This window comes from Leptosomus discolor, chromosome 1 (assembly GCF_034619465.1).
Source record: "Leptosomus discolor isolate bLepDis1 chromosome 1, bLepDis1.hap2, whole genome shotgun sequence".
Taxonomy (NCBI): Eukaryota; Metazoa; Chordata; class Aves; order Leptosomiformes; family Leptosomidae; genus Leptosomus; species Leptosomus discolor.
The window spans coordinates 71966056-71986379 of NC_141391.1; the positions used below are offsets into that span (position 1 = coordinate 71966056).

At 43.6% G+C, this 20324-nt stretch overlaps 1 protein-coding gene across 1 annotated transcript in view; it reads right to left on the bottom strand.

Moving 5' to 3' along the window:
• NPAS2 (neuronal PAS domain protein 2) overlaps positions 1–20324 on the bottom strand; it is a 106147-nt gene that overhangs the window by 10655 nt on the left and 75168 nt on the right. The window contains exons 8-16 of the mRNA XM_086482179.1: positions 16418–16536; positions 14244–14326; positions 13235–13341; positions 11868–12015; positions 11290–11371; positions 10450–10591; positions 9616–9722; positions 9353–9445; positions 3270–3416 (exon numbers count right to left, since the gene is read on the bottom strand). Coding sequence (XP_086338305.1) covers positions 3270–3416; positions 9353–9445; positions 9616–9722; positions 10450–10591; positions 11290–11371; positions 11868–12015; positions 13235–13341; positions 14244–14326; positions 16418–16536 — 1028 coding nt within the window. The remainder of the gene's footprint in view (positions 1–3269; positions 3417–9352; positions 9446–9615; positions 9723–10449; positions 10592–11289; positions 11372–11867; positions 12016–13234; positions 13342–14243; positions 14327–16417; positions 16537–20324) is intronic.

The following is a 20324-nucleotide window of genomic DNA, read 5'->3' on the forward strand; positions in this document are numbered from 1 at the left end:
ATACAGAGAGACTTTCCTTTGCCATTAACCAAAATCAGTGAGAACCAACAGAAGAAATGCATTGAAGTGATAACTGGTCTTCCTTTAGGCTTATATGGCACCAGAAACAGAGTCCTGGTTTTGGGACTCACCATTGCTGTGCTGTCTTACAGCAGTGCACATGCAGCAACTTAGGTGGCAAAGTTTCCAATTTGGCTTCACTGATCCCTTGATTGCCTAAACATACAATCCCAATTGACAACACAAGAAGACTACATCCTTAGGTGATGCAGTGAGAAAATTAGGAAGGCAAAAGGCCAGCTAGAACTCAATCTGGCCACAGTCATAAGAGAAAACAACGAATGTTTTTACAAATACATTACTAACAAAAAGAACCAAGGAGAATCTCCATCCTTTATTGCATGTGAGGGGAACGCTACCACCAAGGATGAGGAAAAGGCTGAGGTACTTAATGCCTTCTTTGCATCAGTCTTTAATAGTCAGACCAGTTACCCTCAAGGTAATCAGTCCCCTGAGCTGGAAGACAGGGACAGAGAGCAGAATAACCCCCCCGTAACCCAGAAGGAAGCAGTTAATGACTGGCTATGCCACCTGGATATCCACAAGTCTATGGGGCCAGATGGGATCCACCTGAGAGCACTGAGGGAGCTGGTGGAGGAGCTGGCCAAACCACTCTCCATCATTTACCAGCAGTCCTGGTTAACAGGGAAGGTCCCAGATGACTGGAGGTTTGTCAATGTGATGCCCATCTGCAGGAAGGGCTGGAAGGAGGATCAGGGGAAATACAGGCCCGTCAGCCTGACCTCAGTAGCAGGGAGCGGTTCATCTTGATGGCACTCACATGGCAGGTGCAGAACAACCAGGGACTCAGGCCCAGCCAGGATGGGTCCATGAAGGGCAAATCCTGCTTAACCAACCTGATCTCCTTCTATGACTAGGTGACCTGCCTAGTCTATGAGGGGAAGGCTGTGGATGTCATCTACCTGGACTTTAGTAAAGCCTGTGACACCGTCTCCCACAGCATTCTCCTAGGAAAGCTGGCGGCTCATGGCCTAGGCAGGAGCACTCTAAGCTGGGTAAAAAACTGGCTGGACGGCCGAGCACAGAGAGTTGTGGTGAATGGAGTTAAATCCAGCTGGTGGCCGGTCACAAGCAGTGTCCTCCAGGGATCAGTATTGGGACCGGTCTTGTTTAACATCTTTATCAATGATCTGAATGAGGGGACAGAGTGCTCCCTCAGTAAGTTTGCAGATGACGCTAAATTGGGTGGGAGTGTTGATCTGCTCAAGGGTAGGAAGGCTCTGCAGAGGGATCTGGACAGGCTGGATCGATGGTCCAAGGCCAATGCTATGAGGTTCAACAAGGCCAAGTGCCGGGTCCCGCACTTGGCAGCACTACAGGCTTGGGGAGGAGTGGCTGGAAAGCTGCCCGGTGGAATAGGACCTGGGGGTGCTGGTCGACAGCCGGCTGAACATGAGCCAGCAGTGTGCCCAGGTGGCCAAGAAGGCCAACAGCATCCTGACCTGTGTCAGACATAGTGTGGCCAGCAGGAGCAGGGAGGTGATCGCGCCCCTGTACTCGGCACTGGTGAGGCCGCACCTCGAATACTGTGCGCGATTTTGGGCCCCTCACTGCAAGAAAGACATTGAGGTGCTGGAGCGTGTCCAGAGAAGGGCAACGAAGCTGGTGAAGGGTCCGGAGAACAGGTCTTGTGAGGAGCGGCTGAGGGAACTGGGGTTGTTTAGTCTGGAGAAGAGGAGGCTGAGGGGAGACCTTATCACCCTCTACAGCTACCTGAAAGGAGGCTGTAGTGAGGTGGGGGTCGGTCTCTTCTCCCAAGTAACAAGTGACAGGACAAGAGGAAATGGCCTCAAGTTGCACCAAGGAAAGTTTAGATTGGACATTAGGAAAAATTTCTTTACTGAAAGAGTGGTCAAATGTTGGAACAGGCTGCCCAGGGAAGTGGTGGAGTCACCGTCCCTGGAGGTGTTTAAAAAAATGTGTAGATGTGGCACTTTGGGGCATGGTTTAGTGGGCATGGTGGTGTTGGGTTGACAGTTGCACTTGATGATCTTAGAGGTCTTTTCCAATCTAATGATTCTATGATTCTATAATTTGTTTTAATATATGAAACTGCGTTTCACAGATGCTGATGATGGGTGAGAGTCTATTTCTGTGGATGTTGGGAGCAAAATGCCCTCTGACTTCAGCAGGTCCCAGGTTTTCATCCTGTGCTTAAAATATTCTTTGAGACATTTGTTTCTGTGACAGAGCTTGTCTTCTAAAAAGTCTTGTTAGTACAATATTCACAGTGGGTCCCCAATGCAACATTTCTAGCAAGGGTCATTTAACCTGGCACTTACAGTTAAATTATGAGGAACATAGCAGTCATCGCCCCGCATTTAGAAAACTTCCATAAAACTGGATGATGATTTGTCTATTTGTCATTAAGTGAAACCTGTGAGGTACTGAACTGTACTTGCTATTATTTCTGAGCTTTAGTAGACATAAGGGGTAGTACAAAGCAGATACTGTACTTGGTGAATTAAAAGCAGATACCGTACTTAGTGAATTCTAGCTCTGTGTAGGAGGTATTAAAGGCAGAACAAGAGCAGGCTCAGTCGGCTTCACCCTAAAGGCTTAAGCTGGTCCAGTGAAGAACAAATTCAGACACCCCCCAGATGTGAACAAATGAACATCAGCAGAGGTTTGGGTTTTAACATGAGAAGGAAATTAATCTCTTGTGTTCTGTATCTGGGCTGGGGTAGGGTCAGGAAAACAGGGAGCAAATGAAAAGAAGTGAGCACTGCCTGAAGGAGGGCTGTTGGCTAAGGAAGAGCTGGATGGACAAGATACTGAGCACGAGTGATGCCAACATGAAGCAAGTAGTGACTGGATAGAAGATAATGAACTAAAGAGACATAATCATTGGCAAGTCTGAACTTGAACGTTTTTCTACTACAGCTGCTCCGTCTGAAGACTCAGTAGATAAAGTATTAAAACGCTACTATAAATGACCCAAATTCTTCTCCTCCTCCTAAGGCTGAGATATTTCTTCCTTTTCTTCTTCCAGAAAGCTCTTAAATCTTTCTTGACATGAGTTACTGAAGAGGCAACTTTAATTTTCAGAAGGCAACATCCTCATTCAGGTGATCTGGTTTCCACATGTCCAGATTTCCTGGACCCTGGAGCTAATTTTAAACGGCCAACCCTATCAACAGCCACATGTGAGAGGATGCTTCGCTCTGCCCTTCCCAGCAGCCACGCACCTGTACGCTGGAGTCCTGCACCAGGCAGAGCTGCTCCTGTATCTTCTGGAGCTCCTCCTGCTGCCACCGGATGTTGGCCTGCAGAATCCGGGTCCGCTGCTCTAGCTGGTCCTTGATGGTCTGGAACATGCTGAACTGTGCCGAGAACTGAAAAAGAAGGCAGCAAAATCAGTCATTATAATACAAACAGGCCTCAGCAGAACATTGCTCTGTAAGAAGTTATTGGTTTCTTGATTGTAAAGCACAGCCAAAGGAATAAAAGACGAGTTTGTAATATGGTAACAGCTAGGCAGAGATAAGTCTTGTCTATTTTCAATTTTACACACATACATTAAATCATTTCAGTCGGAATGAACTGCTTACAACTGACCCTGTTCCATTAGGGAATTATCAGAAGGGTTGTTTTTGAGAGGATGCTACTTTAAAATATCAAGAGCATCTTAATTGGAAGGCAAATGAGTGCATTATTTTTATTAGCCTGTAGTTTGGAGCCCTTAGCATGGCATAACTGTATATTCCGGACGTGTTTTACTGACATTTTCCTTTTTCCACACAGAAAAACAGCAGTTCTGCAATCGCTTTTTCTGCTGATGACTTACTATAGCATCACGCAACAGCTGACCACAATAAAACATTTTCTAGATTTCTACAGCTGAGTAGTAGTCAAGCTACAAGGAATATTCATTATGTTATTTTTATATGTGATGTAAAATGAATAGATCAGCTCAGTGGGGTAAGGGCTATTCTAAACAGTAATATAAAATGGAGATCACTAATCAGGGTCAGGAAGAAAGTGCAATCTCCAGTAGCAGCAATACCTGGCACAAAGTGGAATCATTCAAGAAGTGTGGAGGAGACTAACATAGCAATAAATTTCTAGTTTTATTTGGCATTCTTGGGTATGATTTGAAGTCCACCAAAGTTAATTATTACTTTAAATAGGCTTTGGAATAGTTGCTTTGCATGAGCTCATATTCCAAAAGTAAAAAACAGTCTTTGGAAAAAAAACAACCCACACTTCAAAAAATCTGTAAGCTTTTCTGTAATCAAGGCATCCAAGACCTCTCTGAAAACACATGGTGCTGTGAGTGTCCAGGCAAACGAAGAATAGTAATTTTGCTGTGACTTGAAAATGGTGCCCTGTTCCTGTGGTTGCTCCAGTGGCTCTGTGTGAGTGGGTGAACTGATGCACGCTGCTGGAGCCTTCCTGCTCCATGGAAGTGCACCTGTTTACACCATTCCTGGCTTTTTAATAGGAAAAAAAAAAACTGTAATAAAAAGGGAATTAAGGAGTGCTAGCGCTGGTGCTAGCAACACTGACAGGTAAATTAGATTTCTGGCTACTTAGAGAAATATAAACGTGAGAGGTCAGATTTGTATCAACTAAGTGCTTTGCCTTAAAGTAGCTGAATGTGAAATACCTTCCCATTCCCTCCAGCAAATCTGACATCTCTGTGTAAATGGCCTTTGGGGGAGAAAGGACAGACCTTCAGAGGGTTAATTTCTATTTACCAGGTGGAGGGCGGCTTTCCTCGCACAATCTGGGAGGTCACTGCTCAAAAAGCGGTGTCAAGGTGGAGGGGAGTTTCATGGCCGACCTTGCTGAGGGGGAAGGAGGGCTGCTAAGGTGGTCCGTGCAGTTACTGCTGGCAGAAGCCCTCCGAGCCCACTTTGATGGCAAAGGCACCTGCTAGTGCTCGCAGCTTGTGCTCTCTGCCCAAGGAGATAATGCGAGCACTTGGCCTCCAGCACCGTGATTCACAGCGCTTTTGCCTTCAAACAGCAGCGCTGTCATCCGCAACCCGGTCCTCCCCCAGAGCAGAAAAACGGTGTCAAAGCTCCCGAAGGGAAGTTGGTGTTACTTCTAATTGGTGTTAAAGGGGAGCAGTCAGAGTGGGGTCTCTCTTTTTCTAGTCCATGTATAAAGTATTAACCCAAGGAATGCATAAGTGGAAACCTCTGATGTTTGGGAACAAGGACAAGTGACTTAAAGGGGCGTCTGGTGCTGCTTGTTGTAGCCTGACTCCGTGTTTCTGAGGAGTCCCTCGTACCTTGATTTTAGAAGTGGAATGATGCTATTGCTTGCTTACATGAGATGCAGCTAAGTCCTGCTTTAACCTGGGTCTGTACAGGATTTTTTAAAAAGCTGTCTTGCAACTTAGTTCTCTCTATATGAAGTCTGTTAGTGAGGACTACTCAAGTCTTTAAAAGGGTCCTGATCAGAAAGGGATTAAAACCAATTGTAGCCAAAAGCTTCATTTTAACTGCCTGGCTTGCTGATGGCAGCCTTTTCATTAACGTGCAAACTCCGTGAAGATACTTTGGGAAAGGAACCTGGTTTTCTTCATTTAAAAAGAGTAAGGAATTTTAAAACAGATAATTTTATAATAATTTTATACTTCAATAAGAAACAAAATCCATATCCAGGCCTTAGTTTTGAATTTGAACTTGCTTTGTGAAGATGCATGCAAAAATATATTCCTCTTGATTTTAAATTATTATTCCTTAATTTTTTTCAACACTGTCTTATATTTAGCATATTCATCTAATGTTGCATTTTTGTTCTCTTTTTTATGTGCTTTTTGTATTAATATACTTAACAACAACAATTAGCTGGTCTACTAGAGTGAGAGCCATTACAGAAGAAGACAAGGAACTTTCTATTTTTGCTTTTTTCCCTTTCCCACTCTAACTCCCAAATTTGTGATAACTCTAGCCACGACCCCTGTGATTACAGAGCTTCTGTTGTTTTTGTACAATGAGACACTAACAGCAATGGACCCGCACCACAGAGTATTTATCTCAAGATCATTAACTACTTTACTAATTAGGGGAGAAATCTGTAATTGTATAATAAATTAGAAGAGCTTAACTCGAAATGTTCCACAGAAAGCACTGCACAGCTTTAACTCTGCCATTGGCATCAGATGAAGTTGCTATCTGTCCACTTAGGTATTTACAAACATCTGTAAGATCCTCAGAAAAGCACATATTATACACAGAAAAGTGCCAGCTTTCCAGATACAGTCAAACATGGAAGACTAAACCTGTGATGTATCCATAATGGCACCAGTTTAATCAAGGTTTGTTAACACAGACAAAAAACCACTCAGCAGCAATTTTAGCCTGTTTTCTTAAAAAAAAAATATGAAGTGATGCTTTTGGGATCGTGTGGGCAGATGTTCTAGTAGAGATGGGCTCGATGCATGGGTGCTGATGGTCCAGACAGGCTGTACAGGCCAGGGAGAGGGACTGGCACTTCTGGGCTGTGACTCCTCCCTGCCAGCATGGACATCTGAAGGAGACCAGCTGGATGGTGCCTGAGGAGGGGTGTTTCCACTGGGTGCCACCCCAGGGTGCCTGGGCTACTCCCTCTCTCTAGGTGCTGGGGGGCTGCAGCCAGGGGAGGCCTCTGTGTTTGTCAGGATGGTCCCCCATTTCAGATGTGATGAACAAAAAGATGAACACCTCAAACACATTCTGGTCCTACAAGTTTCGTGACAATAAGTAGCTGGGTAAAGAAAAGAGACCCTATTTAATTTTTAGCTCAGTTTCCTTTAAACCTTTCTTTTCTGCCTACCTTCCAACTTTCAATCCTTCTGGCCGATGTTAGAGACATGCAACAGAGTTGTGAGAGCCTCAAAAATACCAGATTGCTGTAATTTCATTAAAGCTTTAGTTAAGCAAAGGAGAGAGGAATCCACTCATCCCTTCCTCCCGCAGGAAAGGCTGGGTCCCTGCACCAGCCTTGCAAGGCACGGCCCTTGGGAAACTGGGTTTCATTAGTTTTGCAGCTCACCGAACAACTTGTTCATTCTTTCTGTCTTGTGAATAACACCTGTGCAATCCCAAACGGATTATTAGTGCTAATTATTATTCAGTCATCAACATCCGCTGTGTGGTAGGGGATTTTAATTTATTACAATGAGGAAGGCAAACAAACAAATATTCTAATAGGGAGCACTTGGTTTAAAGTAAACCATTTACATTCAGGCAACACCTAGTACTGTGCTGTCTGTTCATTCAGACAAGCAAGGCAGAAGCTAAAACCACATTTCGGCGGAGGCAAAACCATCGCAGCCTTTGCTCGAAATAAAACTAATCAAAGTTCAAGCAGATGGCGCCTGAGGCGGGAGCTAGCTGCTCGCTGCAGATGCGGTCGTGGACGCTTAAAATATCCTTCCCCCCCCCTCCCCCCTCCGCTGCTGCCCCGTAACCGAATGTTAGCTGCAAGGACGCCCGTCAGAGTGCTGGGGCCCTGCGTGGCCAGGCTCGGCACACTGCCTTTTGGCTTCTGCCATCGGTCACCTTCAGCTGAGGGCAAGCGGCGGAAAGGCAGTGGGGAGCAACCTGTGCAGCTCCTCCTCGTGGGATGGCAGTGGGGCACCTGGCCGTGCTATTTCTAAAAGCAGTGAGCTTGTATTCTGTTGCTAAGACGCTGCAAAATGGTCAGGTAGGAAACCAAGGAAATGTTCATGGTGGGAAGCACCTGGGTTTCGTCACTCATTTGCTTAGTGCTGCATGTCTTAGTGCCGTGTCTTTTAAATAATGGATTATCTTGCTGTAGGAGGACATGTTTATTATTTTAAGGTGGGAGGTAAGCCATTGAAGAAAGCAATTAGTAGTTTATGAAAATCACCCGAGTCTGTGGAGAACTGCTACCTTTCCCAGGAGTATCACTGTGGGGTATGAGACTCAGCAAAGCAACCTGAGCTGCAACATCCTGGTGCTATTTCCCTGCTCCTCATCACGGGAAGCTCCATCTTGAGCTTCACCAGGAGCATTGCTGTGACTGCTGCCAGTTGAGAAGAGGGCTCCTTGTGTAGACAGACTTGAGTCAGCCCTCTTCCTTTCACCGAGATTTAGCCAGCCCAAAGAGGCTTAACCAGTGACTGTGCGACTGGACAGTGCTGCAATTCGGTGGAGAAGAAATGGAGCTGGCACACCAGTAAGAGCGTTTTAGTGGGAAGGGGTGAGGCAGCGAGGCTCTTGGTAAACAACTAGAAAGCATCTTTTCACAAAGAGCTTTGATGGAGAAGAAAGGGAGGTAGAAAAAATCAAACAAAACACAAGCGGGTTTGTAATAAATAAACTAAATGATATTTGGAAGTGCATTAATGAATAACGGAGAGAAGTATCTGTAAAAGAAAATGAATGCTCAGAGCGGATAATTGATATGCTGTTTCTTCACTGCACACTGGTGTGGAGTCGTGGAAAGAATATTAAACATAGAAGATAAATGAGAATTTGTTGTTTTAAAGCAGGGATCCTCAGGACTTTCTGTGTTTTATATGAGAAATTCTGGGATCTTGTGACAGCGTACAGAGTACAGGATACCAACAGTAGAAGCAGCCTAGGTCCAGGACTACTCTGTCGTTTCTAAAATCAGCAGATGATGGGGTGTATCACCACAGCGTGACCACAGGAGAGAAACAATGTGATGAGAACATGGTACTCGAATTTGTTTCTTGAAGATCCACTACAAATGAAACACTGAGGTGTCTTTTTGGGCCATCTCCCACTTTTGAGATATGGGTTAGTAGATTTCACTGAGGAAATTGTCTCCATCAGCATCCTCCCTGTTACTGGCACACTTACAAAATGGGTTTTGTTGAACTGGTATGTCCCTTACTGCTGGTTAGTTCTGCATCAGCACAGACAAACAGGTGTTTTTAGGAGGAATGGGTCTTTGTTAGTTTTTCAGTTTGTTTTTTTTTATTCTCATTGTGACCTTGATTTTGATGGGACCTGATTTTGTAGAAGCAAAGTTGAAAACTCTTTTTCCATCTGTTTTTTGTCCTCCTGTGATATAGATGTGTGTATGCACCTGAACCTACATGTACCTGGGCTTCTGCTCTGAATACCTGTATGCAGTTACATGTTTAAACACACAAGTGTACAATTCAGATTACTTTCCCACAATATTTTAAGCATTTGAGAGCTGGTAAATTTGGAGATACCAGCTACTAAGGAGATAACCTGAAAGCCCCAAAATATCTGGATGCTATTAATTTACTAGATGAAAGGAGAAAATATCAGGAGATAGGCAAGTGACCTATTCTGCTTCCAAATCCCCCACTAACCTGTGCCAGAGGTGCAGGCTGATTTTGCAGAGTTGCTTGAGGCAGTAACTGCTGTGGGAGAAGCTCACATGGAGGCTGAGAAGGCAAAGAAACCTATGTTCAAAACAAAACAAAACCAAAATTTTATTTATAAGTTTGGCCCCTTTAAATTTTAGGTTTCTTCTAATGCCATGGGTTTTGTGCAAGTCATTTTTATTTGCTAAGCTGTGTATGTGGCACGTGCTTTTTACCATCTGCCTGTTTTGACGACTCTGTAAAATTACCTGAAGAGCAGTAGGTTGACTGAGTCTATGCACGGATAAATCCTGCTGCGCGCTCGGTGTTCTTGGCAAGGGGGTGTTAGACTCTGCAATCAGCTTTGTTGGTGTAGCTGCAAGAAAAGTACCACTGAGTTCTCACATGCTGAAATCATCCCCGTTTGAAGGGGGAATAACAATGAGACCAAGCTAGAAATTATTATGGCCTGGCTAAACTCCAGCAGGAGTCAAGGCTGTTCTTGTTGACTTCAGTGGCAGTAAAATTAAACTGATAAGGAGGGCCTGGGCAAAGATAAAAGTAAATGAGACAGATTACAATTCTGTGCGCCAATGAACAGAGCAAAAGGACCCAAGAGCTGTTCTAAAACAGCTGGAACTCCCTTCATACGGGCTGAATAACTGTAAATTTAGGTTAGCTTATTGGCTTTTCTTCCAGACCAAGGAGCAGAAAGAGTGTGTAAGGTGTGTCCAAGTCAACGCTAGAGCATCCTGAATCTTGGCCAGAAGAGAATCACCCACAGGCTGTTATTACTCATCTAAGTCTAGTCGTATTGCTCATACTGATGCTCTCAAAGCTGAAGACAGAAGTCTTCATTCTTGTAACAGATTGAGAGGTCTCACAGCTTGTCCCGCTACTCATTTTCCAGTGTATAGGTGGTTGCACTAGAACCTTCCCTCTTGTATGTTACCATTTCAGATTATGCACTTCATTATCAGTGACAAACACATATTATCAATACATCATAAATAACTGTTGAGTTAGCAGCTGTGGGATATACGCACACGTTCTGTAACCTGGCTAAATTAAAAGTAATGCAGTAATCCAGGAAAGCCACTCACATGCTGGGTCCGACTTGGGTGTGTGGGAAGATTTTGGTGAGCTCCTGGATGATACTGAGGGTGTTCGACTAGCGCTGAGGATTGAGGCACCAATATCAAGTGCATTAAAGTGCTGTTCAGGATCCAAGCTGGCGCCACTGTCCTAAAACAGACAAACAAAAAAGGGAATAGCTATTGCATCTGTCAGGGTAAAAACATTTTGAAATGCATCTAGTAATGGTTGCACACCCACTTCTTTGGCTGGCCTAAAATGACTTGAGCAGAACCAATCCCAGGTGGGCCAGCAGAAGACCTGGGCACAGGTGTCAGTACCTTCCAGATAGCATCTAACTAAAGCATTTTACAAAGAGCTATTGCTGAGATGGAAATAAATAGCAAGCTACTGCCATAGTAATTTTGTGCCTTCAGATGTTTTTCTGACTCTTTCTTTTGTGTTCCATTGGATATGACAGCAACCGCAACCTCTGTGAGACACTCAGCCGTGCACCGAGGAGGAGCTTTTCTTTCTTCCCTCAGCAGCTCCCTGAGATGTAGCCAAGAAGGCTGATTGCCAGAACATGTCCAAATGAATCTTTAAACTGTAGTACCCTGCCAAGGAAAGGTGGAGATATCTCACATTGCCCCTGCCCATGTTCCACTTAATTTGTGGCTGTTACTGATCTCCAGGTTTATCCTTTCATGAGCTTATCCAATTTACTTTAAAATTATTCAAGTGAGCGATGAACTCTGAAGCTGAGGGAATCCACCCAGAAAGACAATGCTGGAGTCTTCAGTGATATTAACATAGGAACAAGTTGTGATTACTACACATATTAATGAAAAAAACTTTTCTCTTTGTACCTTTAGTGCTGAGGACACAACCTCGGAGGACACTTCTACCAAGCCCATCTCCTGTCTCCTCTCCACCCGAACATCTGCATAACTGAATGTAAAATATAATTGTATGTATCAACATGGTACTGTTATGTATCATAAAACGTGCTTTAAGCAAATAGAAGAGCAAATTATTGTGACATTTTACAGGTTGAACGAACAGCTGAAAAATCACTTAAGTCAGATGCTACTGAATAACATTTGAGAGACTTTTAATTTTCAGTTTTTGCTCTGTTCCTGTCTTCTTGAAGTCAAGAAATACATTAAAGAAGTATCTATAAAGGTCAAGTTCACAGCCTGCAAACACTTCATGATTTCACTGGAAAGCTCCCACACATCTCTTCAAAACACAATGTGAGGATTAGAGCTTAACTAAGGTTTAATCTGATAATTTTTCTATAATGAACATATATCCTTCAGAGTGTTCAGTTTTCTTTCTGTTGCATAAAAGACATCACTTTTCTGAGAGAAAATTTTGGCAGTCATGAGGATGCCCTTATCTTACTGTCCTTTATGTCCCCGTCAGTTGATAGGATTTTCCATACCTTACCACCATGTGTGTGCACACAATGAACTCTGGCTTGGAGTTCCACTGGTGGTAGGTGATATAGTAATGGGTCTGGAGCCAGATCCACTGCTGTCCTTTGGTCAGAAACCGATAGCAGCACGACTTCCCCTTGCCAAACTGCATCACTGTCAGCAGAAAATACACACAGCTTGTAGCACAATTTATGATGTGAAAAGGACATGAAATGTGAAAAGTGTGACAAAAGTATCTACAGCCCCATTGATTCCCAAGGCAGACGGGAGTCTAAGCACCTCTCGAGTGAGTGGTACTGTCAGTCTTATGATAGAGAAAATATCTTTAAGATCAGCGGGTATCTTTTTTTCTGAGACTTCAAATGGTACATTCCTACACAGTACAATTAACCTTAACTTTGGACACTAATGCATTAATGTCTGCTACCACTTAAACACAGATCTTACCCTGGTTTATGTGCTGATCACATACTGCTTAATTAGGCATCTGGGATTAATTTCTAAGAGTGATCATCTTAAGTTCTATAGCAGAAAAGTACAGGATAAAAATGCTTGAAAAGATGAGTATTGTGCGCAGATAGATTCAGAATGAAGTGAGTATAGGAGATAACATTGTGCAAATACAAAAATCATTTGAAATGGAAAGAAAATTCCCAGACTGAAGAAGAAGTGCAGTAAACTGGGGTGTATTAAAGGTTTTAAAGATTCACAGACAAAATTAATCTCTGCTTTCCCCCCCACAGTGATTTCAAGGAGTTCCCAAACATGCACATATTTAGCCTTTCTATATTTTAATGTCAACATATAAAAAGTAATGTTGACAGAATATTTTTGGGCCACCCAGAGGTGGTAAGCTGAGATGTTCCAGCCAGTTCTGTAAGCAAATATTTGAAAAGTGTTGCCTCATTTTCTTTACTTAGTGAAAGAGTTTTTTCAATTAAATCTTAATAGACTATATTCATAAACTATATTTAAATAATCACAGGTAGTCCCAAATACACAGTGAACAACATTAGCATAAATAATCCACAAGAATTTTACAAAATAGTATCTCCTCTGAGATTGCTTGAACTATTCCTGCACATTCTTTACTAATAGAGCGGGGGCCTAACCTTATCCACTCAGTGGGTCTTGTTGACTACTTTTGGGGATACAGAAGGTAAAACTGTATTTTTCAGAGCTTAATAAGTCTGGCTGAGCTGCCGATCAGCTTCAGTGCCCCTAGTCGGCTACACTTCCACTAAGACATACAGGCGTGAGGCAAGGGTCAAACCTCACCTCCCAAGTTTAAACCAATTTTAACTGAAACTACATTTCACTGAAAGGAGATGTCCCAGTGACTCCACAGGAACCTGGGCCGTGCGATACTTACAGTGTTCATGGCACCTTGCTAGCAGCTCTAGGTCATCTATATGGTAATAGTCGTAACCAGAAGTACCCAGCACTTCAAAAGGCAAGTATCCTATAATCGGCGGTGCTCTGCGGTTAGGCACAATATAAGTGAATTCATAAACCACCAAACAAGCAGTTCTGCACGTTGACATAGACATACAAAAAGCCCGGATCTGCTCTTGCTCATCGGTGTACAGCTGTCCACCCCAGAGGACTGGCTCCTGACTTTCCCCTGCCTTGTGCCTGGGATACCCGGCTGGGCATGGCAGTGCCAGTGGGCACCGTCCCCTTAGGACAAGGCCATGACAACCCCATCTTTCCAGGGAAAATGTGGAAGGCAAGTCAGCTTCTCAGGAATCTTCACACAAGAACCTGCTGTGAGGGAGCCATTCCCTGGCTTTTCTTTGGTCAGGGGCTCTGCTGCGGCTCCTGCAGTCCTTGCACAAGGGGAGACACATGGCGAGGTGATAAGAATCCATCACCTGCTGGGACTAGGGGGTAGGAGAGGAGATCATCTGTGCTGCTTCCCTCTGGATGCTTGCAGAGCTCGTCCGTGGCGTGCTTGAGGCAGTTGCTTTGTACCTTTGCCAGCACGGTTGCCTCAGGCCAGCACAGACTTTCCCTCTGTAACTCACTGGGAATTGCACACCCAGTATCTATGGCTCGATTTAGAAAGAATGATTTCCGGAGCTGTATAATAATTAGATGATTTTGTCATGTGACAGGCTTTGGTCCATTGATAATTTTAAATGAAACAAGAACAAGCTAATCACAAATTCGGCCTGAGAAACAGAGTAGTTCTGTTTTAAAAGACTGATAAAAATAAATGCGGGGTAAAATAGTAAGTATCATCTTTTGTAGGAATTTCAGTGGTTGACCTCCTGTGCATGTGATTTAGATGTGAAACGTAACACTGAGAGAATTGCACTTACAAAACCAGCAGCAGATAAGCACTGAACACAACCAGGAGTGCTTTTCTTGTCACCAACCTGTGATCCAGGAATAAAAATTTCCACTCCAGACTATGTCTTGATGTGAATTCTTCTAGAGGTTCTTCCACAATGCACATTTCCTGTATGGTGAAGAAAACCGACTTACTGAGAGTTGTGGCTTCACCCCTCTGCTTCATCAACCTTTTGTTAGCTATAAATACACAGTGCATAAGAAGAAAAAACAGAGGATTCACACATTTTCTGGCAATTCCAGAGACTGATCTATTGTATTTATCAATGCCAACATTTTTGCAGGAGCTGGGGAAAAGAACTTGTGGTGCACACAGACTTAAGAGCTGAGACTGTTCCTCAGGGTGCCAGAGTTTTCATAGCTTTGAAGCAGTGGCCAGGGTGTGATGACTGTGCTGCCTATGGCCCTGAGGAGCAATGTCTCTTCCCAGTGTCCAGCCTGTGCTTGGCCCACTTGGCTTTGCAGGTTCCACCTGGCTTTGTCCTGTGAGGCAGGACATCATTGCCCCAGAGGGATGAGGATGAGGAGGCAGTCGGCGGTGATTGGTTATTGGGTGGAGGTGGGAAGGGGAGGAAGGATGGCACCGTGGTGCACACATGTGCGTGGGCTGGGGCTGGCTGCGTGCCCCACAGCAGGCTCCCAGCCTGCTCACAGCTCCCCTCTGCCAACCTCTCCCCTCCCACCGATGGTTTGCAGGGGCAATTCCAGCTCCATGAGCTGCCTGGGGTCAGCCTGGCGACCCCTGGCCTGGCACTTGCCAGCATCAGTGCTCAGGATTTGGTGGCATCCAGGGTTACCATGTCCCCCATGTCTCTCCTACAGGAGGGTCTCCACCACCGCTGATAAGGACAGCCTGCCCACTGGCCCCCAATGCTGCTTCCCCCTTTGCTCCCTGGTGCTATGTCCCCCTGTGCCGTGGGCTCAGTGGCACTCTCCCGTTGTCTCCATTGCCACTTCTCTGCTGTCCCTCTTGTGGAGAGAAGTCTTTCAGATCACCAATTTTTAAACTCTCTTGGGACCAGAGGACAAGCTGAGGCACTCTGCCATCAAGTGTTTCTTTGATACATATCAATGCTCACAAAGTTGATTAAAGTTGCTGGCTGTACAGAGGCAAAAGGCTTCATGCATACCTTAAATTCCTCTGTCCCCCCCTTTCCAGACTACACCAAAATCCATGCTGATGCCAAGAACATACCCTAAAATTCCAAGTGCGTCATGCAAACATTGCTGTGTGCAACCAAAGTGCTGAGTCTGCCTTCCTTAGCCAGTCAGATAAATATTTTTACCTTCATTTTAGAGGAGGAAGTCAAGAGCAGGTGTTAAGTGAATCACCCCTGTGAACTCAAGAGATCGGTGTCTAAGATTTTGTGGCAGCTGACACCTCTGGGTTGCTCAGCAGCTGCTTCCCCCCTGGCACTGGGCAGCTCATTGCCACGTGTGGCTCATTTTGTTTCCCTGTTTATTTTGAAATGTTATCTACCCAAAGACAAGGGAATTGGCTTTCAGGGTTCCCGGAGAACCTTAACTCCAGCCTCTACTGCTAATATGACCACTGTGGTTAAGATTTATGGGAAGTGTCCTCACCTACCCAGAAGGGACTCTACTTGCCTGCCAGGGCCATGGATCACTCAAGAGTGCCCTGCAAGTCCCAGAGCAGTAATGGAGCCAGGCCAACGGAGCAGTGATTTCATACTGGCAAGGTCTCGATTAGACTAAAAAATCTTTTGAGGACAGGACAGCTGGTGCAGTAGCTCACATTTGTTAATTAGGGAACTGCAGTGCCAGGCACAAGGTTGGGTGGTCTATCCTTATTTCCACAGGCAGCTGTCTTACTACCAGGATTTGGGAGGAGGGAAACTAGCACCCAAAACCACCAGGGGGCATAAACGAAAGCATTGGTGGTCATCTGTACACTGTCCCATTGCAGGAACAAAAAGTAGCAATGAAGAACCCAATTTCAAAGTGACTTCGCAATTCCTAATGCAAGGAGGGTTTCCATTTCCCATGCAAGGGGACCAGAAGTGACACTGCTTCCGCAGATCCTGGCTTGCAGCGATAATCCTCTTCACTGGATTTTTATGCATGAAATGTGATATCTGTAATCCATTCAATTAGCAAAACCAAGAACTTTGTGTGCCACCCTGTCTGAAAGTGTTTTGAGGTGTTTCTGAAATGAATGGGATCCAGGGAACACACTTACCTTTAAAAACTGAGGCGTTGCCAAACGAACAGTTGCAACGAAGCAGATCTGCTTTCCCGGGGATGTTCTGTAAGCCCTTGGGACAGCCTCGTCAAAGCCATTGCAAGTGGAGTTAGGCACTAGGTAGGGAAAAAAACGGGACCCGGAGTCATGCCTCACACAAGATTTGCTCTCCCTGAATATTTTGCACACTTGAAGCATACTAATACTAATTTTATTCAGAGAAGTGCTCTAAAAGCTTTTAAAGCTGATATGCATATATTTAAATCCAAGTCAGTCATGTTAGGCAGAAAGACATCAGAGCTTAACTTCAAGTATGAATCTTATAGGTTAATCCTGATAAAAATAAGGCCAAACCTTATTACAGAGCATAAGCCAGCTTTCTGGAAAGAAACCCCACGCATCCAATTGCTCTTTTTCACCACTCACAAGAGAAAAATGTATGCTGCAGCATGCCTAGCACCCTAACTTCCATGAGGCAGTGAAAAAAAGTGTTGGCAAGGGAGGTAGCTGAAGAGAGTTCGTCAAGTCATCAGTGGCAAAACACCAGGGCCCACAGCCAGCGAGGCTTCGTCGAGCTAGCAAGAGGTTGCTTGTGATTCTCGGCTGCTGAAGTGTGCCTTCCCCTTCTACATCTAAGGAGAACCACCCGCAGCGTGTTCAAGTTCTCCTTGTTTTAAAGAAGAGCAAAGAGGACCCCATGTACAGCACTGGCTTCCAGAGATGGGCATTTCTGGTGAGTCTACAGATGGCCTGCTGTCTCCTGAAACACTGGGCAGAAGGAAAAACTGGATGCAATGTGGCTACAGATTTTGTGTGTGGTTTTTCGTCGCTGTCTTTCATGATTGCATGGCTTTTGCACTGCTTTGAGAGCCCACTAGCACCTCCTGCTATAGAGATGTGTTGCCAAAAGAACCTGTTGCCTTAAGCTAGCCCACAGTCCCATGTTAGAATGACATAATGCAAATTCTTCACCCAAATTCGAGCTGCTTAGAGATGATAATTCTGCTCCCACAGCAGCGAAAGAAAACTGTGTGCTAAGGTGCAGTGGGAGCTGGGCTGGCCCAGTCTCCCGTGGGGGCAGAGAAGGTCCCATCTAGCAGCCAGAGTTCACCAATATGAGTTAATCTAATGGTAAGAGGGATTAACACTAACATGAAACTATCTTTCCTTACTATTAGGCCTCTATATCCAACTTCATGAAGTTTCCTACACTTTGTCTCTTCTGCACAGGACAAAGCAAGGATAAACATGTCCATTCCTGTGAAAACAAAGAGCTTTGTATCTATCTGGGGAGGAGATAACTAGCAATTTTTATTCTTGGGTGCTCCTGCACTGGGCTCTAGTTCACTAGCATAAATTGCAGAGATGGAAGAAGTCTCAACTTATCACATGCGCTTTTGAAACCTATTAAAAGCCTTAGAATAACGATAACATAGCTGATAGCAAGGATAACAGGGTATGAGACAGAAGAATAAGTACTCTGAGGAGAATTCACACCTGTGATTAGCTGGTTTAGGCCACTGCACATACATATTGTGCCAAAAAGGGGAGAAAGATTCCTTATCTGAGAAGGCAGCACAGATGTGAACATCCACAGAGATTACAACCCTCTCTTGCAGCTGAGTCTGGAGGGCATGGCTGACTGGATATTGAGATAAAAAATATGGGCAAAATTCTCCTTCTTTCACCAGCAAAGCACACATGCTCTGGGGACTTCCTAGGAATACGTATTCCTGTTCTGCTCCTGGGGTTATGTGCATATATGAGGGCTTCTATGGGATTATTAATACAAGAGGTGGAAAAAAAGAAGAAGGAGTTAGGAGCTACAAGAAAAAAGAGAAGCCTGAGTAAGTTGTTGGTTCATCTCTGATAGATTATTGTGTGCAAGTCTGTCAATTTCTGTAGTCAGTCCTATTTAAAAATGAATGGGATTGCTATAAACCCACATTAAGGGCATTGTAAAAAGTTACTTCCAAGATTACTATGTAATATGTTCTCACATTTGAAGTCAATGTGGCTGTTTCTCTCTGTAATAGTCAAGTTCAGTAGCAGATGTTTGCAGCCTGAGCTCTAAGATATAAAAATAAGATAAGCACGTTCAACCTCCAAAATACAGGTATGATAAATTAATGTAGGTAGTGAACCCATGGGCTTGCGAATGACACCAGTTGCAGAAGGAAGAGGAGGCTGAGAGGAGACCGAGTTGCACCAAAGAGAGCAGATGGCTTTTTTACATCAGCTGTTTGACATAAATAGCCATGAGCCTGAGACATATTCCCAGAAGAGAGCAGAATACAACCCTGAATGTGGCATTTACAAAATAGGATTATATTTCCAAGAGGTAAATGCAATACTAAAAAGGTAGTAGTTATCATATAGAACAGCTATGTAGTAAATTTGTGATGCCATCACAACATTTGGCAATGTTGAACTTGGCGGCAGTGAATGAATAAGCCCAAGGAGATGAGACAGAGCTGGTCTGGCTTGAAAGTCATCTAGTCTTCAAACAGCTACTGTGCCATCTCCATACTCAGCTGCCTATCACAAAGCCCAAAGCACTAAAAGCCTCGATGATACAGGCAGGTAGCCACCACCTTGAAATGTACATCTTGATCTGAAAATAACAGCTACAATAACAGAAAGAAAAAAATCCCACATTTTTTTCTGAACTACTTTGCTGCCTGACTTATTTTGCTGGTATCTGTTCTTTCCACAGCTCTGTCTGCATGGCCTGTTTTGCTCTGCTCTTGCAGCCGGTCAGCAAATTTCAACTTTTTTGTTGATAAATTTTAAAGTGTAGTTTAAAAAAGAGATCATTACATGAATTAAAAAAAAAAAAATTCTGGTGTAATCTTTAAAGCACGCCTTCTGAAAAATCATACTTTATAATTCTCCAAGTCTCTTTAAAAGAAACACACAACATCTTGAAGTAGCAAAGTTCAGTAGTGAACTTTCTGAGAGCACCGTAGTAAATAGTGAAATGGAAAATACAGGATGAAGTCTGAGGCTATGATGATATTAACATTTATAAGTCAAATACAGGTCTTGGAGTGCTTTTATCAGAAAGTGCCTGATGAAGATGTTCAGCTAGCTTTAAACAGGTGGGCTCAGGTAAAAGAGGATATGTGTATTTCACAGTTAAATGATCTAGACAAAATATCCTGAGTAGGAAATTAGAAGGTCGTGTGGCAAAGCTAAATACATAATCAGAAAGGTGAAAGAGTTGTCTCATAGATATCAGTTAGCAGATGCTCCTTAGCATGAATTTTAATATTAATAAATAATTAATGAATTAAGAATCTAGACCTACCAGAAAATTCTTTTGTAGAAGTATTAAATTACCTGTAAATATCATGTAAGAAGATAGAAAGAAACTGATTTGCCTATATACAGTTGTTGTTGTTGTTGTTTGGTTTTGCTTTTTTTTTTTTAAAAAAAAAAAAGACCAGGACACTAAGGAGAAGATGTTAAAAATAAATAATGTATATAAGGAACCAAGCCCTTAACTACCATAGACAAAAAGATTCTTATCCTTAGGGATATAAATCATGCCACATGAAATGAGTGAAAACATGTTTAAAAAACCCCAGATGCCACATTATTCAGTTAACAATAGTACAGCAGTCAGTTGCTCGGTCATCTTATTTTAACTTAGGATGTTTAAAACATATTCTTCCTATAACAGCAAACCTCTCATTTATGCCATTTGAAAGAAGAAATCCCTCCTTCCTATTTTGTCAGTAGATGTTAATGTTTAAAGAACCAGTCCTAGTGAGTGTCAAACAAACTGAACAGTGACTTCAAGAAACACAAGCCAAACAGACCAGAATAAAATCAAGATTGTTGCATATAAATAAATTCAGAGCACAGATAAACAGAATATTCAGCAATTAATATATGTAAT